This window comes from Octopus bimaculoides, chromosome 14 (assembly GCF_046866305.1).
Source record: "Octopus bimaculoides isolate indiv1 chromosome 14, ASM4686630v1, whole genome shotgun sequence".
NCBI classification, from domain to species: Eukaryota; Metazoa; Mollusca; class Cephalopoda; order Octopoda; family Octopodidae; genus Octopus; species Octopus bimaculoides.
Window position 1 is genome coordinate 5,317,828 of NC_142941.1, and position 25,205 is coordinate 5,343,032.

At 36.4% G+C, this 25,205-nt stretch overlaps 3 protein-coding genes across 17 annotated transcripts in view; 2 read left to right on the forward strand and 1 right to left on the reverse strand.

The window, feature by feature from the left end:
* Positions 1 to 4,615, forward strand: part of LOC106868333 (uncharacterized) — a 29,864-nt gene extending 25,249 nt beyond the window's left edge. For 3 of the 10 annotated variants that reach the window (XM_052972633.2, XM_089363233.1, XM_089363234.1), the window contains exons 2-3: positions 2,165 to 2,314; positions 4,358 to 4,615. The gene's annotated coding sequence lies outside the window, so the exon portion shown is untranslated. Of the gene's footprint in view, positions 1 to 47; positions 2,315 to 4,357 lie in introns of all 10 variants that reach the window. The other 7 variants (XM_089363229.1, XM_089363230.1, XM_089363232.1 and 4 more) reach the window with 4 other exon arrangements.
* The window catches only part of LOC106868329 (uroporphyrinogen-III synthase), a 60,684-nt gene continuing 38,998 nt past the window's right edge, over positions 3,520 to 25,205 (reverse strand). For 2 of the 5 annotated variants that reach the window (XM_014913531.3, XM_052972629.2), the window contains 8 exons: positions 10,180 to 10,295; positions 9,350 to 9,533; positions 7,543 to 7,605; positions 7,125 to 7,199; positions 6,571 to 6,660; positions 5,307 to 5,392; positions 4,468 to 4,563; positions 3,520 to 3,717 (listed from right to left, as the gene is read on the reverse strand). In XM_014913531.3, coding sequence (XP_014769017.1) covers positions 3,598 to 3,717; positions 4,468 to 4,563; positions 5,307 to 5,392; positions 6,571 to 6,660; positions 7,125 to 7,199; positions 7,543 to 7,605; positions 9,350 to 9,533; positions 10,180 to 10,295 — 830 coding nt within the window. In that variant the 3' untranslated portion in view covers positions 3,520 to 3,597. Of the gene's footprint in view, positions 3,718 to 4,467; positions 4,564 to 5,306; positions 5,393 to 6,570; positions 6,661 to 7,124; positions 7,200 to 7,542; positions 7,606 to 9,349; positions 9,534 to 10,179; positions 10,296 to 10,952; positions 11,070 to 16,463; positions 16,603 to 16,969; positions 17,985 to 25,205 lie in introns of those variants that run through there. The other 3 variants (XM_052972627.2, XM_052972626.2, XM_052972628.2) reach the window with 3 other exon arrangements.
* LOC106868334 (uncharacterized) lies at positions 17,974 to 24,618 on the forward strand. 2 transcript variants are annotated; one of them, XM_089363237.1, is made up of 3 exons: positions 17,974 to 18,091; positions 19,764 to 19,816; positions 22,798 to 24,618. In XM_089363237.1, the coding sequence occupies exons 2-3, from the start codon at positions 19,809 to 19,811 to the stop codon at positions 23,396 to 23,398; spliced, it is 609 nt and encodes a 202-aa protein (XP_089219363.1). In that variant the 5' UTR covers positions 17,974 to 18,091; positions 19,764 to 19,808; the 3' UTR covers positions 23,399 to 24,618. The 2 variants fall into 2 exon arrangements, with proteins under 2 accessions (XP_089219363.1, XP_014769026.2); XM_014913540.3 differs by lacking the exon at positions 19,764 to 19,816 and having other exon boundaries at positions 17,980 to 18,091.

Sequence of the window (25,205 nt, forward strand, 5' to 3'; positions counted from 1 at the left end):
GAGTTCCCGAGAGGAATGCAACAATTTTTTTTCTACTTCTGTTGCAGTGTCTGCTATAAGAGAAAGATCAATAGTATATAACTATTCCCAGGGACAACCGGTCTTGAAATCTTGTGTTACGGCCTGGGAGACAATAACGCACAGGAGTGTTTTGAGAACTGAACCCTGGTGAACCCCTACCGGTATACTAAATTTATTACTGTACTCCTGGTTAACTCTCACCTCTAACATACAATATTCATAAAGCACTCTACCCCAAACTTCTTTAGAGCCCACTGTATCACACAGTGGTGTATACTGATGAAGGCTTTCTCCAAGTCAACAAATGTCTAGTACAATGGTGTATTCTTAGCCAAATATTTCTTCTGCTGTAGTCTGACTATAAAGCTAGTTTGACAATAAACATGACATCTAGATTGTGTCAGACTGATGTTATATTCCCCAGAATTGAGTCACTAAAGAACATAATGGCATGCTTTTGCCTATAATATCCTTTAAATAAAATAAATATTTAAGTATTTCCTTATTATTTTTATTATTAAGGTGCCAAGATGGTAGAATCATTAGCGTGCTGAATGAAAGAAATGCTTAGTGTTAATTTGACTGTTGCTATTTTCTGGGTTCAGATTCCGCTAAGGTTGACTTTAATTTCCATCCTTTCAGGGGGTTGATAAATAATGTACCAGTGGAACACTAGGGTCGATGTAATTGACCGATCTCCTCTCCCCGCAAATTTCAGGCCTTGTGCCTATAGTAGAAAGGATTATTATTATTATTATTAAAGGCAGTGAGGTGGCAGAATTATTAGCACTGGCCAAAATGCTTAGTGACATTTCTGCTTTTATGTTCTGAGTTCAAATTCTGCCAAGGTCGGCTTTACTTTTTATCTTTTTGGACTTAATATGTAACAGCTGAACACTGGGGTCGATGCAATTGACTTGTTCCCTTCCTAAAAATTGTTAGCCTTAGGCCAAAATTAAATACCATAATTATTATTATTATCCTTATTATTTTGATGAAAACTGAGCTTATTTTGCTTGTATGATGGAAAAAGTCAGCTGCCCATATCCTGTAGGCTAAGGTGACACTTATTTACTGATTATGTTTCAAGGTCCCTGCTGAGAACTCTTGCAGTTCCAAGTAATGATGAATTTTGTAGGCGTCTCATCTTTATGTTTGTACCAATCTTTTTGAGCGATGTTTGTAGTTGAGTGCTGATACTTCCAAGTGTGTTAATCACTATTGGTATCATACCCCTCTTCTATCATACCCACTCTTTTTATTGTCCACAATCTCTGTATTTCCCACTTCAATTCATCATAGTTATTCATTTTTCTTCAATTCTGTTGTCATCAGGACATGCTATGCTAATTATCAGGTTGTGTTTTTCCTTTTCTGTTCACCACCACAATGTCAGGTTTCCGATGTCTAAACTTATGCTTACTCTGAACCATTGCATTCCACAAGATCTCCATTCTCAGTGATTCTCTCTGGGATTTTGTCATACCATGCTTTTAATCTTTCTAGGTCATAATTTCCACAGAGACCCCCCCAACAAATCATTCTTGCCACATTGTCTTACTATCGTTTGTATTTATGCAGTGCCAATTTTGGGCATTCACTAACAATGTGCCATACAGTTTTGCTCCTCTCACTACACATTCTGCATTTGTTGTTCTCACTTGTGTTATCAATTCTGTCCTTCAGATAGTTTGTTCCTAATGCTTGTCCTTGTGCCATGTATATTAGTGTTTCTGTTTCTATCCTCAAGTCACTCCCCTGCATCCATAATCACTAGTCTTCAATATCTGTCTTGACAGTCATATCTCTTGCAAACTGTCTGTACATTTTTTTCCTTCCATGCTATTTCTTTTTCTTGAGTTCTTCTCCTCTTTAAGTTTTTCTTTCTTTACACAGTTATCAATTTTGATGATACTGCAAATCTGCACCTGCTTCAGCAATGCTTCCATGGTATTTCTTACATACCACCCTAAGCTGTTTCCCTCTGATTGAACACAATCCTGGCATCTGATCAAATGTCTCCCAACCTTTCTTCTGGATAAGTACAACCCTTCAATGTCACACTTGGGATGGAATACTCCATGCGCTGTCAATATTTTCCATGTCTTTGCATCCATGCTCATTAGTTCTTTTCTTCTTCCAGTTTATGATTCTAGCTCCGTACCAAAGTAATGCTCTTACTTATTCCATCCAATCAATTTCGAGCCACAACACCAATCTCAGTCTTCAGAAATATTCTTTACTTGGCTGTTCTTTCATATCCTTCTCCATGGTTGGACTCTGATATACCAAGGTATTTATAGCTTTCCTTTTCAGCTTGTTTAATCACTTCTCTATTGGGTAATTCTATCCCTGCCTGGTATTGAACCTTTCCTCTTTTCAGGTTCATTATACCACACTTCTTAAGTCTGAATTCCATTTTAACATCAGCGTTAAAACAGTGGACTGTGTTCACCAAAGAACTCACTTGTACCTCATCCTTGCTACATAGCTTCCAATCATCCATAAAGAGGAGGTGGTTGGTTTTTAGAGATTTTTTTCTTTGACTGATATCCCAGGTTCACTTTCTTCAGTATTAAGGGTCAGAGGGATCATGGAAAGTACTACTACTACTATTACTGGGGATGGATTCGTATGAAACTTTCAGGGATGTTTGGCATTGTGACTGGCATGAACTGATTAGATTTTGGGATCGATCCAGTACCGGACAAGGATTCTGGATTATCTCTTATATTTACTTTACATGAAGTATTACAATCTTACATTAACTTTCAAGTCTTTTTCAATTATCTCCCTTCATGTTGTAACTCTTTTGGATGATGAATTTGTTAACTTTGGCTTGTATTAGATAAGGATAAGCTATTTATTACTGTTATTAAATTTTCTACACCCACCTTAACATTCCATGACTACCATTGGGATTAATTAGGTACCAGACAAAGAAATCTGGACTATTTTCCGTTTTTTTTTTACTTAATTTTTGAGAACGGTTGGGTTCATTTTTAATATTCTCATTTGTAACAGCAGTCGTATTTATTTCAGATATTCTCATTTTGAAAATCATCTCTGGCTAATCATTGAAAGGACGTTGGTGTTGTCTCGGTGAAGATGTGTGTCCTCTGAATGCTCTTGTTATTACCGTCATTATTATTGAGTGGGAGAGGAGCACATGCCATCAAAGTGACACTGGGGAACAAATATATGAAGCCCAGTATACCCATTATGACTACCTGTCTGATAAGGGTACACCACGCACATGCATCACAACCATATGTGTGCATGACGTGGTGATCTCAGACCAAAATAAATAGCGCATGATCTTGCAGGTGGAGCCCAGTTAGAATTTTCTTCAGATAGAATTATATTCATAAATTTTTGGTTATTATGAAATACCTGTAAATTTTAACATTCTCTGAATGGTGTAATAACTGGATTTATATGTTCTTCTTCACAAAATTCTTGGGCCTGGGACTAATTTAGAAACAATTATTACAGTCATAAGTATAATAATAATTATTTATTTTACATTAAATTAGATTGTTTTGTTTTTTTTATTTATATTTGAATAATCAAAAATCAACTGAGCTCTTTGATGAGTTTAACCAAATCAACAGGTGTTGGGCCTTTCGACACACCTGATATCTTGATTGATTTTGCTTTCAGCTGCTTCTCAGTACTTGGTCCCAATGCCAGCACCTGAAACAGAAAACCATGGCAACAATTCAATAATTCTCCAAACACATGACTGAAATTTTTAGGATTCTTCTTAGACATAGGGGACACAATAACTGTGAGGGTAACATTCTGGTCCCTTGGCCTACATTCAGCATAAATGCTGCTTGCTTCAGAATTTAAGCTAAATGCACCTTTTATTGGAGGTGTATTCAAATTTAAAACGTTGAATGCAAAAAAATGAAATAAGGAATTTAGAATTAATATTTAAGTGTAATATACAAAACTAAAATGCAAATGAAATATTAAAAATTGTAATTTAAATCTAAGTAAAAATCCAATCCATTCTATTGACCTTTGATGGTTGATGAACACTGAAACTGGGACGTGTAAGAAAAGGAAAATGGTTTTTATGTGATTTTGTATTGAAAGGGCTGAGTAATGGCTGTGACTCTTTGCAGGGCCTCTGACAAACAAGGGGAAAGTTAACCTCATACTGCAAAGCATGGCACAGTACAGCTGTACCGGCATACTGATACATTAGCTGATATCCACGAAGTATCCCTCTTGACATGTGATCCTCCACGACCACCACCAGCTGCAATGATTTCAAACCAGGTTATGCAAGACTGTATTTAAGGGGATCTTATATTTTCTCTTTCAGAGTGAAACAAGGGTGTCATGTATGTTAAAGGTAAAATGGACGACAAGGACCATAGAAACATTGGAAACAACTGTTTAAGAGATAGAGAGAGACAAATGAATGTTACAAACCTTTGATTGAGACATATCCCAGACTGGAGTTATAAAAGGCAGTGCAGAGTCGACCCCGGAAGGACTAAAGAACACAAGATATTCTGGTTGACCTTTCTGTAAAAGAAATATGAAAAATAAATAAATATATCTATTAAATCTAAAACAATATGGTAGAATGTCCTTATTTTTTTCTCTTGGAAGCACATGGAAAAATATTTTGGAAAAGTTGACAGTGATGATGAAGATGATGGCTATAGGGGTGAGTAAGTATCTTGACCAAAATCAAGTGCAGTTAAATATTGCTTCGGCATTGAGTTAAAGATACACCTTCACCACTCATACTATTAAAAAATGCAGTTGAATGAGTTATTAAAAAAAAAAACAAAAAAAAAATTCTTTACACCCCCTCCCCTAACAATTTTATCAAGTTTTGACACTTTAGAGACAACAAACAGATTGTTCAGAAAAAATGAGATCTGATGTCTCTAAAGTGGAGAAATAAAAAAAAAATCTTTACTCCCCCCCCCCCTTGTATAGAAAGACAATTTTATCAAATTTGACACTTAAGAGACAATAGGGGAATAAACCTCATAAGATCTGATGTCTCTAAAGCGAGAATAAAATTTTATTTCCTTCAATTTAGTGGTACATGATTTTTTTTTTAAGTCTGTTGTACTTTTTGTTTTTTTATTTTGATTCCCCTGTGATATTATTAACATTTTGAATAACAAAAATTAAATATCACAAGGATTTTAGAAATGATTTGGGGTGGCATGGCCAAAAATCGGTTGGGAACCATTGGGTTAGATGGAAAGTCAGCTGAGGCAAGATTTTCGGACAGAATGACTTGAACTCACCAGTGCTTTACATACTCCATCGATACATATGTGAAGATGAGGATTTGGCAGTGTTTCATAAACTGTTATTTCTTCAACTGGTATTCCTGAAAATGACAACCAAAGACGCAAACATAAACATTGCTTAATGAAGTTGGTTTGACACAAAGCAAAAAAACGTGTAAGATTCTAAGAGTGTTATTGTTGGATTCTGTCCTAAATTACTACAGTCAGTATGTGAAGCTGGTGAGGAAGGCACATGAGGTTGCTAAGCTTGCTAGAAACAGCAGCAGAATTGCCATGAAAACACACCACAGCATTCTAAATACAGTGGAGAACGTTGTCCTAGATATATGGCTAAAAAAGAGGCATGTGCATGAGTGAATTGTCTTCGATCATAAGTCTGGTTGATTACGGTTGACCTGGTGTTGTAGAACGAAAATAACTCATGAATACTACTGAGAATGAAGCATATAAACAGAAGATGAAAAATTAATTAGAGCTGACGGCTGGAAACGATCTGGTCTGATGCCATCAGAACTGAAAACATAACCCAGGTAATGCATTTATCAGTAACGAACTCTTGACTATTTCTGTTTTCAGGACACTCCTACACATGTTAACAAATTCTATTCCTTTGTGTTTTCTCTTTCTTTACAAGATATTACAGTTGCAGTTAATAAATACATTAGCAATTTTAAATTACATAAGCACTGACTACTACTGCCTTCAGAGAACACAATAACTGCCTCAGCAGAGTCGTAGAGTAATAAGCTAGTAATAGAGTTAACTAAGTGATGGTGGTTGACAAATAAGGAATTAAATAGATGGGTTAATAAGGAGGTGGTGGGAAACAAATAAGGGATTATATAGCAGGACTAATAAAGTGCTCGTGGTGGGAACAAACAAAAGATTATATAGCAATGAGGACATAGTGGTGGTGGTGGCGAAGTAAATAAGGGATTAGAGATTAAGTAGTAAGGCGAAAACAAACAAGAAATTATGCAGAAGGGTTAATTAAGATGTAAAATAAAGATTGGATAGCAATGAGGACATAGTAGTGGTGGCGAAACAGACAAGGGATTACAGAGATTAAGTGGTAAGGTGAAAACAAACAAGAAATTATGCAGAAGGGTTAATTAAGGTGTAAAATAAAGATTGGATAGCAGGTAAGAAATGATAAATTTGGGAGTGAATCATGTAGGCAACTGAAAGGAGGTATATGGAACCCATATTCAGTTTTTAGAAGAGATCATTATATTCTTAATAAAACCTGTTGCCTTACCATTTTGTTTGAGGTGAGTTGGAAGGTCGTCATTTCGTATCTTGCTACAGGGGAACAGAATAGGTTTACAATCTGACTTCTTTTCTATTTCTGTAAGGCAACACAAAAACAAGAATTAAATATAATTACAAAAAAGAAAGAAAAGAGGAAGAAGCAGCTTTACAAAACATTTAAGAGTAAACTATGTAACCCCTATGGTAGCAAAGAGCCCAAGTTATACCTTTTCTTTTAGTCATATACAATGATTGCTAAATTTACCCCTCCATTTCTGGCTCAACATTTAATTTTCATTTGTGTTAAAATATTTTCATTGCTCTGAAACCACAACTTGTGCACTGACAAAACATGGTGTTGATATATATATATAAATATCATAAATATACACACACACACACACACACACACACATATATATATCATATTATAAGAAGGTATTATAAATGTGTGTGTGTTTTGAAAAGGTTCTATTTGACTTGACAGTTTTCATATTTATTTTTACGGATCAACAAAAGGGCGAAATTCAATCAAGTTTTAGTTTGTTAATTTTGTCTTACCTTTCAAAATGAATTCAGCTAACTTTTTACCATGGCCACTATTTTCACCTGTAGGTTTGAAGCCTAAATTGGCAGCTAAAATAGAAAATAAAGTGCATATCATATATATATATATATATATATATATATATATATATATATATATATATATAAATGTACACATATATATATATATATATGCATATATAAATATACATATATACATACATGTCTATACACACCCACACATAATAACAATAGCAGGGTATGATCTTCTCTCTCACTCTCTCTACACACACACACTCATACACACATTTACAAAACTAATGGATGTACAACTCAGGTACAATCTGGGTGAAAACCCCAGCCATTTCATGAGCTGACCTTAAATGCAGAGGAATACAAATATATGCTTGGGGTCAGATAAGTCGTACTCTACCTGAGGTCGCCGTACTCTTGCCAACTACAAAACATTTCAGGTCCTTGCAGGTTGTCTTCTTATCTAGAGTAAATAAAACAACAAGAGATGTATCGAAATGACAATGATGATGATGGTGGTGGTGGTAATGAACAATGTGGCTAATACTAAGAATATGGTATACGTGTTGCACAATCATCTACTGCTATAATCGATACAGGGTACAGATACTTTCAAGCACCTCCTTGTGCTTCTCACCTCTCATTACTATTTAATGTTGTAGTGTTTTATGAAGACAAAGAACCAAGGAACCAGGTTTACTTGTATTGGTCTTTCAAAGTTCTTTGCTTGTGGGTGCCTGGTGAAGCATTCAAGCCTGACAAGACTGGAAGCATACAATCACAAAACTGCACATTCAACAGTTGGGACATATCCTCAGCCTCTTTTCTTCAATTCAAATGGTTAGAAGAATTGGGTGAAAACACCTGTAACTGAACAGCTTTATTTAAGGAGAGCCCGTCCCACCAAAATTTCCAGGAAGAAACAAGAAAAGGTCTCAACCATTGCCTGTCCTGCAAGCTGGTCAGTTTGCCATGACTGACAGAGCTGTTCCATTCAGCAGGAGTAGCAAATGTAAAATGTATAAAAATTATTAAAAAATGTAAAGGACATATCTATGAATGTACCATTGAAATGGTGTGAATCTTGCTGGATGATGAAAAATCCAACAGGCTTGATCACCAAACTCATCATCATCCTTTAATGTCCATTATCCACACTGGCATGGATTGGATGATTTGACCACAGATGGTCAACACCAGGCTCAGTTGTCTGCGCTGGCATGGTTTCTACAGATGGATGCTTTCCTTAAGGCCAACCACTTTACAGAGTGTACTAGATGCGTTTTATACGACAACAGCACTAGTATCAATTCCGCTGTGGTGGTCAGGTCTTTTTGAGTAGAGCAATGTGATGGATATCTCAGTCCTTAGTCATCTCCTTCGTAGAACTTAACTGATGCAGGTTCAATATTGCTTCTGTTTCTGAGACATTACTTTTAAAGAAAGACCAACTCATTGAAACAATTTGGGGGGTGGGGGCTGAAAAGGAGAGAGAGCAACATTGACTTTGCCATCAGGAAGAACCTAACTAATAGGCTGGAGGAGTCTGGGGCTAAACAGCAATTATTTGGTTCCCATTTTGTACAACACAGTATTAAGGATGGCAGCTCAGTATATTTGGTTTCCAGGCCTTAACTCTTTAACTATCAAACAATAACAACAACATCAATACAAGTCTTATAATCACATCAATAGTTAACCCCCTTTTGTGGCCTGATCTCAAATGAAATGTTACCACGTCATTCACAAGTATGACCTGGTAGCATGTTTTGATTGTTTTAGGTGCCTGTGTAGTCTAGAGAAGACTCTTTCAGTGGTTGTTTGATCTGCTAGAAATAACAACCGAATCTGTCACAAATCACATTTTATCATCTTCAGAAAGGACAAAAAAAAAAAAAGAGTTCACTGTATAATGTTGTCCAATCTACTATCTAAAATACAGGGTAGTCATAGATGGAAAGCCTTTGCTCACAGATTTGATGATTGGGCTGACTCGGGGCTAAACAACAACAACATATCCGAAAGACCACACTTTGCTGCTTGATTTGCAAGGAATAGTAGCTAAATCTCTCTCAAATCACACATCACTGTCTTTAAAAAAAACCCAAAAGGGCCTGCTGGATATTGTAGCCGAAGGTGAAATAAGGACTGCATCTGACATGGTGAGGTGGTCATGGCTGGAAAGGTTTTGATCAAAGGTGACTTACTGTATGCTGTTAGCTGCTTAATGGCAGAGTCCACTACCACCACACTACGAGTACTGGTGAAAATGATGCCACTGTATTTATTTCTAGCATCTCCACTGAGCTTTTGTGCCAAGACATCTGTGTGCAAAGATTGAAACGACAGCACAGGTACAACGTTGACAGTCAGTTCAGATTTCTGTAATTCCTGCAAATAGAAAGCATAAGAACATGGTGAAGGTCCTCTAAGACAACGATGATAATGGTTTTAACACAGGCCAAAGTTTGAAATTTGAAGGAAGGGAACAGTTAATTATATCGACACCAATATTTGACAGGTACTTTGTTATATTGACCTCAAAAGGATGAAAGGCAAAGTTGACCTCAGCAGGATTTGAACTCAGAATGTAAGGAGTTGGAAGAAATACCACTTAACATTTTGTCTGACGTGCTAACGATTCTGTCAGCTCAGCACCTTAATAACAACAGCAACAATAATCCTCTCTACCAATTATTGTAGCTGCATAGACAATGATTGAGAACCAAGATGTTTGGCTCCAGGTTGGCTCAGATCAAGGAGATTTTTATCATCAAAGACGGTCCAGTCTTGACCATCACATTTTTTTGTACATCAATGATTACATTATTCAGTGTTATGTAAGGCAGTATGTTATGATCTGAGGGCAAGTTGGCTGCTGTCACTTGCAGGTTGAGTGACTGCATAAAGGCTCCTTTCATCAGCTTACATAGTAAGGTTTGTGGAGATCTGGAGGCAAGGATGTCGCTTACACATTGTGGGAACAACAAATCAGTCACTGGGGAAAGAGCAAAGAGACAACAAACACATGACCTACCGCCAGAAATATGTCGTTTTCACCTTCTGCTGGAGATTTGAAGAGAATAACTGAATTCTTCTTTATGTCCTTCGACATTCTGTTTGAATCCCTGGGTACTCCTGAGTGACCGAGACCTGCAATAAAAGGGGCAGTAGTTCTCTGATTGGCCAGCTGAAGACATATTGCATATCATTACAGAATAAAAAGGGTTATAGATTAAATACAGCATCAAGTATACATACATGCATGCACAAGAATGTGTGCATGTATGCACACACACACACACACAGAGTAATTGATGGAGTGCTCCTTTAACCCTTTAGTGTTTAAACCAGCCATATCTGGCCCAAGTATTCTATGTTTTATATTTGAACTAGCCATATCTAGCTTCTCACACCTAACCTACATTGACATTCTAAAAAAAAATAATCACATCATTGAAACCTCAAAGCTATGAGATAATACATGATTAATTCAAAACAATTTGAGTGAAAAAGTATTACATTTAACAGTGTAATCTGAACATTAAAGGGTTCTCAGTCAAATCGTCCAACCCATGCTAGCATGGAAAGCGGACGTTAAACGATGATGATGATGATATATAATGTAAGTATGTATCAACAAGCAAGCACAGATAAGGTGTGGGGCTGGGGAACTGGGTGTGATACAGCTGATTACTCTAATACTAAAAACCAAATGCGATATAAATCAAATGCTACAAGTTATTTTGTCTGGCATTCTAATACTGCTGCCACTCTACCACCCTTACCAAAGTAATAGAAAACACTGACCTTTTTTCTGGTAGAAAATACATCAGCACTCTACAAGTAATAAATGACCTTCTACACACTAGTGTAGCTAGAATGTGTGCTGTCTGGGATGGCCCTTCCGTTTGCTGCCACCGGACCCTACAAAAACACATAAATCTTAGAGTAGACCTAAAAGTACCCCTTTAAAAATGCCGCCCATGGCTAACCACCCCTACATTAGTGCTTCCATAAAGGTCAGGTGAGGCACACAATAGAATACTGCTTCTATATCTGGGAGAGTGCCACTGCTATTTATTTAGGCAGCCAAGATGGCATCCAAAAGACAGCCACTCATCTGATTCACATGAAGTCACTCACATCTACACTCCAATTCTGACCCACAGATGATGTAGTCTTCTCTCTCCACTTTTTCTACTGTTACTGGAGTGACCTCTTCTCTCCAGAGCTGGCTTATCTCTTGCCACCTCAACTTAAGCCCTTCCAACTCACTTGTCTCTCCTACTCTCATCACCCATCGTGTCCCCTTCCACCACAGATCCAGCACTAACCATTGCACCCAGTCCTTACTCCCTGATTACCTTCCCACTGGAATCCTTTCACTGCAAACGTTTTGTCTTGCAGCTGTCAACTTGCAACCGTTTAATAGGAACATTCACTGTATCACTCTCACCAGTCCCACACTATCTATAAAAGCCATGGGCACTGTCCCTCCAGCCAGACCACATTAATCAAGATATGATAATAAAGAAAAATGGTTTCTAACACAGACATAAAACTGCAAATTCTAGGCAAAATGTTGGTTAAATTAGTTCTAGTATATGATTGGTAATTATTTTAATTCTGTTCAGAAAGTCACCTGACATACCAGAAAGATGAAAGGCAGAGTCGACTTCAGCACAACTTAAACTTAGAATGTAATGAGATATAAACTAAAAACTGCAAAGAATTTAGACTGTTGCTGCACAACAATCTCTCTTACAGTGACACAGTGTTGTTGTACACTGATTGTTTACCTTGACACAATGTTGCAATTTCTCTCTCTCTACCCCCCTCCTTCTCTCTCTCTCTCTCTCTATTTTTTCTATCCCTCATACACTCTCGATTTCATGTATTTTCATTTTTATTGTAAGTACACAATCGTCCATGTAACCTACATATCATTCTTGCATAAATTTATGTTTTTATCATTTTAGAGATTTGAGTAACGTAATTTGTATAAACTCTTAAATTGAAAAATTATTGCAGAATTTTAATTTTCAGTCATAGAAACCATTCATATTATTAATATTAATGAGCTGCAATATGAATGTAACTTGAATTAATTAGTGTCAAGTCAGTTAGTGTGTTTGGCTTATGCAGGGGAATATTTTATACAGTAAGTTAGCAGCTTATCAAATGTTATGTTAATGGTGTCTCCATATGTGACCTCTATGAAAACAAATATTTTAAGTAGTTAGTTAATAGCAAAGTGTAATAGCACATGGCCTGGTGGTTAGGGTGTTGCACTCATGATTGAAAGGTTTGGTTTCAATTCCCAGACTGGGCAGTAAAACATGAATAAAACATTTCATATCACATTGCCCTGCAATCACTTTGACATCTGACCGGTGGCACACCATGCACTTGGACAAACAATGTCAATTTGATGGACAGGGTCAGCTAAAGTAGAGGACAGACATTTGATCACTATAAAGAAAAGGATCTGAGCAAGTTGTTCAACGAGAAATTGCAGAACTGTCTTTCTCAAACTTGGGAGATAGCCATGATAATATATATTGTTTTTCTTGGGACAAGGCATATATATATATATATATATATATATATATATATATATATATATATATATATATATATAATAATATTAGGGACAAAATCCAAAATTACAGGTAAAAACTCAATTGAAATCAATTTATAAAAAATTAAAATTAAATTGAGCTTTATAGATAAAATATATAGTTTTATATATATATATATATATATATAGATATATATATATACACACAGAGTAAGGTTTGTACAATATCCATCTTCCAAATTCATGTATAGGGCGTTGGTTGAAATAACACACGCACACACATATATAAGTACATGTTGTGATATATGTATGTGAGTACAATAGCCACTAAGCTAGAAGCAGTAATGTTGATGCCATATGCCCTGTCAACAAACCATTTGCTGACTGTGCTTTCAAAGACATACAAGAGACCCCCTGATGCAAAAATCAATTACAGGTCAGTGACTAAAAGGATACCTGTCTATTAAATGTTAATGAAAGTGATTAAAAGTGGTTTTCTTTTGTTTGTTTTCTGTGTGTTCTTAAATGAAACTTCTGCTCAGGGATGCAACTATTTCAGATCTAACATACAGTCTCAGATCATGTTACTTGACAAACAAGAACAATTTTGATATTTATATATGTATGTGTGTGTGTGCATATGTTTGTAGACATGTATATATATATATAAATGCATGTCTACAAACATATATATAGTGCACACACGTGCATACATAGACCCACCTACTCATACACACTAAATTTTTGAATAGTTTCCATGTTTCCATCAGGCAAATTCCATTCACAAGGTACAAAATAATCCAACAAAACTAGTGGTGGTGGAACACATTGGCAAAAGGAAGAAAATTGTACAGAGAAGTTTGTGCTCTTTTGGATAAGTCAATATATGCTACAGCAGGGGCTTTCAGTGGTTTGTCATGGATTAACCCTTTCTCCACTGCATTTATTTTGAGATGCTCTGTTGTTCTTTCAATTAATTTTAAATATAATAAAGAATTTAGTAAAATAACTTAGTTATCATTCAGCTAGTGTTAGGAACATAAATTGTGACTAAGGTTTGGTGGAAGATTTTAATTCAAAACTTATGAAAACAAGACATTTGTACTCAGAGCCAGAACCGGTTTCAGCCGGGTTGGTATCAAAAGGGTTAAGAATTGTTTCTCTATTGTATATTCTAACCCTTTCGTTACCATATTTCTGTTGACATGTTCTGTGGTTCTTTCAATTAATTTTAAATATAATAAAGAATTTAGTAAAATAACTTAGTTATCATTCAGCTAGTGTTAAGAACATAAATTGTGACTAAGGTTTGGTGGAAGATTTTAATTCAAAACTTATGAAAACAAGACATTTGTACTACAGAGCCAGAGCCGGTTTCAGCCAGGTTGGTAACAAAAAGGTTAAGCAATTTTCAAAATCACTGTGGAACCCACACAGACATTTTATAAAACAGTTCTTACCTCTAATTTTAGTAAGACATTGCTTGAAACGAAAACTGAGTGAGAAAAATTATTCATATTACCTCCTCCCCCCACCACTATCACCCTGTGCCTCCTCCTCAAAGTATATTAATTAATAAGATTTTTTTCTGTAAAATGAACTTTCAGTATAAGACACTATTAAAGTGGTGAGCTGCCAGAATCATTACTGCACCAGAAAAGATGCTCTGTGACATTTCTTCTGACTTTACATTCTGAGTTCAAATGCCACCAGGGTCGACTTTGCATTTCATCCATTCAGGGTCAATAAAAGAGGTACCAGTTGAGTAGTGGGATTGATTTAATCAATTTAGCCCCTCTCTGAAATTGCAGGCCTTGTGCCAAAATTTGAAACCAATGTAAGACACCTTAACTCACAGAACCCCCAAATATCTTCATAGGATCCGAGGGTCCATGGCATCTACTTTAGGAAACACTGCTGTAAGGAGAAGAGACATCCAATACAGAGAGGTGGTTTCTTTTATTTAAGAGAAAGAGGTAGGAAAGAGACAGAGAGAGAGAGAAACAACAAGGATTCTTTTTTTCTCTAAGATGAAGGGTCTTTTTGGAAACATGCAATTCCATTTCTCACCGTAATGTGAAAAAAAAAAAAAAAAATTTCATTTTTTTCCAACAATTTTCATGTTTTTCCAGTATTACACATGCCATTAAACCAAACAATGATTATGGAATTTTTAAGAAGAAAAAGAAACTCATCCTCAAACTTCATACCAAGAATCAACATCACTTTGGTTTTGGGATGATTAAAAAAGCAAAAAAAAACTATTTTATTTATTATGAATAATAATGTAGGAGTGGCTGTGTGGTAAGTAGCTTGCTTACCAACCACATGGTTCTGGGTTCAGTCCCACTGCGTGGCACTTTGGGCAAGTGTCTTCTACTATAGTCTCGGTCCGACCAATGCCTTGTGAGTGGATTTGGTAGACGGAAACTGAAAAAAGCCTGTCATATATATGTATATATGTATATATATATATATATATATATGTATGTCTGTGTGTCTGTGTTTGTCCCCCCCAACATCGCTTGACAACCAATGCTGGTGTGTTTACGTCCCTGTAACTTAGCAGTTCGGCAAAAAGAGACCGATAGAATAAGTACTAGGCTTCCAAAGAATAAGTCCTGGGGTTGATTTGCTTGACTTAAGGCGGTGCTCCAGCATGGCTGCAGTCAAATGACTGAAACAAGTAAAAGAGTAGAAGAGTAACCAAACTTTTTTTCTAAAGTGATTTATTAATCCCTTCCAGACAGATTTAATTACTGACAGTTTGTGCTGTGCGTTGGTATTAGGCTGTTCAGTAACTGCATAATTTTTCAGACAAGGAATTCTACAGACTATTTACAGATTTTTCTCAGTGTGGTATATCTGAAAACATGGTGCTGCACAGGGTGAGATATTGCACTGCTCACACACACAGTGTTTTGATGTGGTCAGTACTGCTCCCCCGTCTGCAAGGGGATATTTTATGTTCTTGTAAAGTTACTGAATTTCTAAGAGTTTCAACAGCACCATGTGTTTGTGCATGCAGACTGTAAGAAGTGAGGAGGTATGAGAAGTGAATATATTTATTTAACCACTTGTCATCCTGAGTATGAGGCCCATTTCGCAGCCTCCGTCATGTAATAATAATTTCACTATAATAAACTGTTTACATGTCTGTTCCAATATGCATATTATGTGTTATACAATTGTATATTCACAAAACAAGACAGATCAAGAAAGCAAGCTTATCAGATCACCAGCACATCATGGTTACAGCAAAGTTTTCTCTTTATGGTTTATATATTTCTCATGAAATATTCCCATTGGTTGCATCTCCTGGATTTTAGCTACATGGAACTCTGTTGCATTCTACTCCTCTGTAGTGGATTACGATGTGGTTTGTTAGCCGAGTCAGCTAGAGGAGCTTTCTATGATAGCCACACCACTCTATGAATTAATATATGACTACAAATACACACACACACATACATACATATATATATGTTTATATATAAAACAAGCAACTTTTTTTTGATGTTGATGCAATTGACCTATAAACAAATTGTAGTAGTAGTAGTAGTAGTAGTAGTAGCAGTAGTAGTAGGTCAGTACTAATTCATTAGATCTATGACCTGAGACGTTTCAGGCGTGGCCATTCTGTTGTTTTATTCACACAGTGTATCTAGGACTACATGACCCAATGCTGTTAGTGTCCGAACCTGATTCAGCAGATCAATGACAAAAGATATTCTCACCGTGACCGTCCTGTTTTTATTCGATTTCTGAGTTGTTACGTGCCGCATATCAGTCCAGATCCAGAAGTATGACCTAAAACGTTGTAGCTGTAACCATCTCATGTTTCATTCACTCCGACGCAATGCCCCTAGAACTGCATTGCCGCACTTCAGCCCCGATTCAGTAGACCTACGACGAAAGACCAGTTTTTTTTTTGATAGCATTTCTAGGGCTACATTATCCAATCTGTCCTTTTGTTACGACAGCAAGGTTTAGCTTGAGGAAGATTCTGCTGCTGTTTCTAGCAGTGCAAGTCACCTTGTAGAGGTCTCTACCTCTCCACTAAAGTGTAAACACCCAAGAAACATTGCAAACAAACATTAAACAGATTCTATAAAATACACAAGAAAGAACTGGTTGGAAACCGAGAAAGTAATGAACAGAAACCACCTGATCAATGTTTGGAAATGTCTATTAAACAACGGTGCAATGATTATGATTTAACTATAAATACGTAAAGTCTCACCTTAATTTATCTGCGATGGTTAAAAACCCGGTGTGACGGTACTGTAAACAGTATTTTATGAAGTTTACTGTCACTTCAACTTCCTTCTTTTCTCTGCCTCTCTACAAACACTGCAAATATTCTGTTTTCATCTAATTATTTATCTCTCTCTTCCCCCTCTTTAATTGCTTCCAAAATTTTCTTTTCTTCTGTTCTCTTGTTTCTTTCCTTTAAGTGCTATTTATATACCCATCTCTCCCTCTCTTTTATTTACTATGTATATACCTGTTCCGTTTTGCTCTCTCCTAATTATTGTCTGTATTCTTATTTCCTCCTCTTTCGCACCTATCACGAAATACCTTGTCCCCACCTTTTTCTTGCTATTTGTTCATTGGGTGGTTCGCATACTTTGGTAGATCATTACCGTATTTAACAGCATTTTATTCATCAACCATACAAGCTGTAGACTATTTTAATCGAACAGAAGTTAATTTTGCACAATGGTTTATCCATATTTTCGTAATCTACTTGTCTTTAGATATTTACCTTAACAAATAACCGAAGAACGATCTTTTGATTTCATAATCAAGATAAATAACTTGTATTGAAAACGTGCTTAAAATACAAGTATTTTATTTATTTTATCTAGTTTCAGCTCATGAGCTGTGGCCATGCTGGGGCACACTTGTTTTAAATATTTTATTTCGAAGAAAATTCACGCTTCTAGACATCGATCATCGTCAAAGTTCCCCCAGATATTTGTCCCCACCCTTCACGATCTTCTAGACATCGATCATCGTCAGAGTTCACCCCAGATATTTGTCCCCACCCCTCACGATCTTATAACGTCCCAAAGAGATTTGTTTACCCAGGTTCAGAACTAGGTGGAAAGTTGGTTGAATCATTAGTACATGGGACAAAATGCTTAGCGATATTTCTTCCGTCTAACTTTTCTTCCGTCTAACTTTTCCTACCTTATTTCTATAGTAGAAAGAGGAGAAAGATATAAAATTCTCTTTTTCCGCCTCCAGATTCCAAAGCGGAAGGTGTTTTTTTCCCTCACGCTGCAGCCAAATGATTGACGCCTGAAGAATTCAAGATCAAGAATCCAGGAAATGTTGGGCGAATGGAAACTTCTAAAGTGTGAGTATACAGTATAGGATGTTTTCAGTCCTTTTTTAGATGTGTTTCTTGTAAACTGATACTGTAATCAGCGCCTCGTGAACGGTGAGCTCGACTAGTTACTAGAATATATCAGAAAAATTATAGAAATAACATCTTTTTTTGTTTTTATAAGGAAATCGCCGAAGAAAAACTTTAAATTTTCATGTACGGTAATCGGAAGAAAGTCGAAACTTTTTTGGCAAAATCGCAATCTCTTATATAGAAAACATTGAAATCAGAAGAAATGTTTTTAAAAAACGATAAAGGCGGAAGTAAGCACAAGTTTTAGTTTAACTAAAAGGATTGTCCACCGTTGGGATTTCAATAAAATCTTTTTGTACATAATCGTACGAGATACAATGTGTAGGACACAAATATACCATAAGATAAAAAGAAAAAGTTATGACGGCTTAAAATGATGAGCTTCGATGAGAAATCTGCCAATGTTTGAAACTGAAATTACAAAACGTATGCGCACGGGTGCTTTCATTATATAGTTAAAACGAAAGATGGCCTATATTTTTTGTTATTTCTTCTTCAAAACTTGTTTATTTTTCTGCGGGTTTGTGTGTCCTACTCACTGTATTTGTATTCTACGCAATTTTGGGGATTTTTTTCGCTTTGACTAGCAAATATACATGTATATTCACATACGTAGGCAAATATACACATAAACACAAAAGTACGATCTTTTCCTTTTCATGAGCCGCTCGATTAATTAATTTTCTTTAACTAAACACTTTGAAACTTCGTATACTTGTAGAATGTGTCATGTAGAACATCTTTTACTCTAAGCATTGTTGAGAAAAGATTTTATTTTCGAAGTTGTCGTATTTCGGTAATTTCAATGACGTGTATTCACCCGAATAAAATTACTTCTGTTGTTTATCAACAACAACAATAGGAGGCATATATTTCGTTTCTGTTATTTATGTCACCGTTCGTGCGTTTGTACTGGTTTTAGCTTCAAAAATATTTACAACAATTTTTCTGGTTAGGGTTTTTAGGGTTACGATTAGGGTTGGGGTTAGGGTTAGGGTTATGGGAAAAAAGTGAAAAAAAAAAAAAATGAAGAAATTGGAGGGAGGAGGGGAAAGGTGGGGGGACAAACAAAAAATTTCAAAATTCCGATTTTGGGCAATTTTCCGGAATCTCCGTATTCGAAAAGCTGGGGTTTTGGCAAAAAAAAAAAAAAAACCAGAAGAAAACAATTTTAAATCATTGTTTCAAATACGCACAGTCCGAACTTATCAACAAGTTCGGCAAAACTAGAGATTTCTGGACCCCCCCCCCCACCATCCGATTTTGGATGATCGTAACATTCAGAAAAATGGATATTTTTTAATGAAATTTTCTACAAATATACTTCGGACTATGTAGATTCCGAGGACATAGGAATTTCGGGGGGAAAACAATTGGGGGTTAGTTTTGAGAACTGTTCCCCACTCGGAGATGTTTCGGAATCAATTGGTCCATATTTGTTTCTTTTTGTGCGTTTGTGCATCCGTAGGTTTCTACTTGGCAACAAACAGGCCATGAAGCCCTCACTTGAAAACTCGTTGTGCTAAAAATAACAGCTAAAAGTCTGGTACACAGAAAATATGGTATTAAGACGACTAATCTATTGCATACGATTTTTTTTCACTTTTAGTAAATTCCCTGGTAAACGTTTGTAATAGAAAGGCAGAAGACAAATATGGAAGTGTAAAGTATAATTTGTTACATAATTTCTATAATAAACATGATATTGAATGGAATAATTCCCTGTTTGAGCTTTTTTAATTACATTGTGTGTGTGTGTGTGTGTGTGTGTGGAAATCTACGGATGCACAAATGCATAAAACAGAGAAAATGAAACAAATATGGACTTGTTCCGAAACAACCTCGAGTAGGGAAAATTTCGTTAAAAAATATCCATTGTTTTGAAAGTTATGATCATCCAAAGTCAGAGGTGGGGGTTTTATATAATTTCATGTATGCCTAATAGGTCGTCATTACTTCCCCAAGAATTTCATTTTTACCCCACTTAGGGTAATTTTCTTTCGGTTCGCCGATCCCTGCTCTAGATTAATAAATGCCAAATATAATGGTTTATTCTTAGCTAAATGCTTCTCTTACCTGACTATGAAAATAGCATCAGTAATACTTTTCCTCGGTGCTCCTAATTAATTGGGGTGTAACTCTCTCTGAGATTTTCTTCACCGGGTCTAGAAGTTTGATGCCTCTATAGCAGGGGTTTTCAAACTTTTTGACTTGTGGACCCCTTTATATTTCAGGCTTTACCTTAGGGACCCCCTTATAAACGCTTATGAAATTTATACATAAATATTTGCTTAAAATAACATATATATTTTTACATTTATTTATTTAACAGTATTTAACAAATAGGTTTATTGTCAATTAAAAGATTTCGATTAAAAAACATATATAAAATCAAGTTGCCCATAAAAAGTATTTGCTGTCTACGGACCCCCTGTCTTGTCCTTGCGGACCCCCTGTGGTCCGCGGACCACAGTTTGAAAACCCCTGCTCTATAGTTGCTTCTGTTTACATCTTTACTCTTGCAGCTGTGAATAAGGGGACATAACTATGGACATACATTTAAAAAATGAATTTTTAATGAATTGAATTGAAATGAAAAAACGGATTGAAATAAAATACATGAATAAATGAAAATAAAATTAATTGAAATAAAAGTAAAGAAGCTACATTATAGCTTAAACCGTAATAAAGGCTATAGGTGGCTACATTAAATACATCTTAGGCTGTGCTAACTGCTCCAGAAATTCCAGGATTCCCAGTCCCTTCACTCCTGCCCCTTTTAGCCATCTCTTAAGCCACGCAAGGAATATGGAGACTGCATTCTAGCTGCCCCCCACACACACATTACACACGCAGTCACAGCTGTAGGTAGTTATCTAGACTAAATATTATATACATTAAAAACCTTAATAACCTCTATAGATAGATACATAAGATATTTAATGTATTCTGTAAATTCTTTTATTTATTTCAGTCGTTTGACTGTGGCCATGCTGCAGCTCAACCGTGAAAGATTTCAGTCAAACAAATCGACCCCAGGACTTATTTTTTAAGCCTAGTACTTATTCTATTGGTCTTTAGTCAAACTGCTAGGTTATGGGGACATAAACACACCAACATCGGTTGTCAAGTAGTGATGGAGGAACAAATACAGACACACACATAGATACACGCACACACACACACACGACGGGCTTCTTTCAGTTTCTATCTACCAAATCCACTCACAAGGCTTTGGTCAGCCTGAGGCTATAGTAAAAGTCACTTGCCCAAGGTGTCATGCAGTGGACTGAATCCAGAACCATGTGGTTGGGAAGTAAGCTTCTTGTCATACAGTCATATTATTTTTGTTTCAAAACTTTTTCCTAATGAATTTAAAAATTTTCCCAGCAATGATTTAAAAAATTTTTTTACCCAAGAAAGTCGTGAGAGGAATGCCAGTGGCCATAATTTCTGTATGTTCTCCTGGACTGGTGAGATTGATGCAGTGAATTATCAGCTTCAACCTCTGTAGATCAATGCTTGTGAGAATATGTGTATGAAAGGAATCCAAGAGGACTGAAGTCAGGGAATAAAAAATTGGGTGGAGTGTCATGGTTGGAATCTGGTTGGTGAGACACTGTTTCGGTGGTTGATGAGGAAAGGTGGGATGTGGAAGTGTAGGTGCAGAGGGTGCATAATAGGTATGGCTGTGTGGGTCACTTTGCAGTTAATTGGTTATTAAATATGGTGCCTGATTTTAAACATTATGTAGCCCTATGTATTTTTAGATAACACTTTGTTGTAAATATTCAGATCAGGTCTTCAGCCAACTTTTCCTTTTCTTCTGACCAGTCTTTTGTAGCTGACCAAATGAAAATGGTACAAAGAACATAGGTACAGGAGTGGCTGTGTGGTAAGAAGCTTGCTTCTCAACCATATACTTCTGGGTTCAGTCCCACTGTGTGGCACCTTGGGCAAGTGTCTTCTAATATAGCCTTGGGTTTACGTAAGTCTCATGAGTAGTTTTGCTAGACGAAAACTAAAAAAACACTGTGTCTGTGTTTGTCCCCCACCACTGCTTGACAACTGATGTTGGTGTGTTTACATCCCTGTAACTTAGTAGCTTAGCAAAAGAAACTGATAGAAGTATCAAGCTTAAATAAATAGAAAACATAACAAGTACTGGGTTTGATTCAGTTGTCTAAAACTTCTTGGCTGTAGTCTAATGACTGAAACAAGTCATTGTAGTGAGAAGTGAATAGGCAAGGAAAGGAAACAATATGGCAACAGAAATGATAAGAAGAAGAAATAGAGTCTGTAAGTTCATTGTTGTAGTATGGTGGTGATTGGCTCTTGTAACAGTCAAGGCACTATAGAAAAGAAATAGTATGTCTGTAAGGCTGAAGTATGTTGATGAATAAATCTTTGCCAGTCAGTTTAATGATGTTTGTTTGGATACAGTTGAAGGTGTTTATGTTGTAGCAACGACACTATAATCCTGTATCTGTGTGCTGTGTTACAATGTGGAGTTTATTTGGATGTATAAGTTAATCTACATTAACTACATTAAGATTATGCACTTAATAATGAGTTTGTTTGACATATTGTTATTATATTAAGTAAAAACTGTTTAATTATCTTTGAAATGTCTTTTGTTTCAGAACATTCAAGCGTAAAGCTTACAAAGTAAAAGTAAACAAGGAAAACCTTATCAAAGATCTTGATCGTGTTTATCTGTATCAATTAGTCGATTTCCTGATTACCAAAGACAAATTATTACATTTTAAATTTGAAAATAATCATGAGAATTACTCCAGTAAAGAAATAATTGAAATCATTTTGAAGAAAATTGAAGAAGATGACAGTTTGCAAAAAACACACACATATGACATGCTTATAGAATTCCTTCAGAACGATTCTTTTAAAAAACACATTGTTGGTTATTTGGTAACTTCACCAGGTATAGACCCAGTGATCGAAGATTGTTTTACAGAGGCCAGAAACATCTCCCTCGATGACTATTTATTGCCAAAGATTTTGGTAACTATTTCTGGTAACTGGAACAGTGTTCTGAAAGCACTTGATATTGAAAACAAAGACTATAGTAAGGAACTAGCTTTTAAAATGTGGTTCAATTGTAAAGGCTACAAAGACCGTGGGCTGCTGACACTCTTGGAGACACTTCACTCTCATTCAAAGGATTGTTCTGTTGATTGGAATTCAATGAAACTTCTCTTAAAAGGGGCTAAAAAAAAATCTTGATGTTCGTAGCCAGATCAACGTGGCTATGCAGTTCTAAAGGTCTTTTCAGCAGTTTTTTTTAATCCTAAGAGGGGATATCTCCTCTAGCTGGTTAATCCCCTCTTGGGGTTAAAAAATCGCAGTAAAGTTCATTCAAATGGAACAGCCATTTTGAAGTGTTTACAAACATTACTTACTAACACAACTACTGCATTTGTCTGTTAGAAAGGTTTTAGAGCTTTAATATTTACCATTACCAATGCTGTGGACACAAAGTGTAGTGAATAAAGCTGCTGGTTAATGCGTTGCAGTCACGTAGAGGTTCTGAGGCCAATACCAGGCAAAGCACTAAGGTGAGCTATAATACGCCTGATGAATGTGGGAGCATGTACAGCCAAAATATAGTGAAAGCAGCAATCAAGATGACAACACTACTTTGACTCTCTCCATCCTTACAAAAAGCAAAGTTGTTTGTTTGTATGTTGACCATTCATCATCATACACTTCAACAATCCTCTCTCCTGATATACGAAATTTCTCCTCAACCATACATTTTTTGTTGTCTCCTTCGATCGTTCGTTTCCTTTCCCGGAACCTCACTGGCGAGGGGAGTGATGTAGTGGATCTTGCATGCATGAAGTGGATTCGATCCACCATAGCGAAATTTAAATTAACACTGCAACAGAACTTTTTCCACGGTAGAACAATGGTTTTTCTCTGACAACAGTTTTACATTTTCCAGATGCCTTTAGCTAGGCCCGAAATAATTTCTTCACCACTTGACCCTTTCTAGCCTCTTCTACTCCACCAAAAGCTAGAATAGAGACAACAAGACCACCAACGAAATCTATTGTTCTCAATGATATGTCTATCCTTGTGGATAGTTATAAAAACAGGAACCCCCCAAGCAAAATGGAAGTAGTCACTTGGCGACAACGGAGTGAGGCAGCTCGTGACAACTCAGTTAGTTAGGGAACGGACTGCTATAATCATGATCACAAAGAATGCAGCTACTAAGGCAATGGTCAGTGAGAGAAATGTGAGACAACGTCCTACAACTTTCACTAGCTCTAATTCTGTTCTCTTACAACATCATTATATCGCTATCTGTGGATTACTACTAACAATTCGTATACGCCAAACTAAGCAAAGAAACATTCTACCACAAACTTTACTTCGCTTGCTCTCGGACGTTATAACCTGTCCGTCGAGGTTTGGTATTTATTAAAACTTTATTAAAACTCCATGCATTGTTCATCTTTCGCATCTTACAACATGCCGTTATAACAACAACAAAACCTAACCGTTACATATATGTGTATGTATGTGAGTGTAGTGAGAGAGAGAGGGAGAGAGAGAAAGAGATGAAGGAGAGAGAGCAAGCGAGCGAGGGCGTAAACTTGTATTACTGCTCTCAGCCGGTATGAAGAAGGAATGGTAGAATGTGTTATCCAGAACAGTCGTTGTCATGGCTACGCACGTACCTCCCTCTCTCCTCCCGCCACCCGAATGTTCCAGTCCTTGCTAGCTAAGGAAGGAAGGAAGAGGGGGAAGTGGTGGAGGAGAGAAAGAGAGATGAAGTAGAATTAGGTGATTTAAACAAACGCCTTCACTGTATGTATTTCAGACATGTCTGTCTCTCTGTCTGTCTATCCGTTTTTCTTGGTTGAATGTAGTGGTGGTGATGGTGGTTGTGGTAGAGAGAGAGAGAGAGAGAAGAGAAAAAAAGAAATGCAGTTTTCTGAAAACAAACACATACAAAGGCTCTCACACACACACCCACATTCGCATGTATGTATGTATATAGTATAATGCGTATATATGTAAA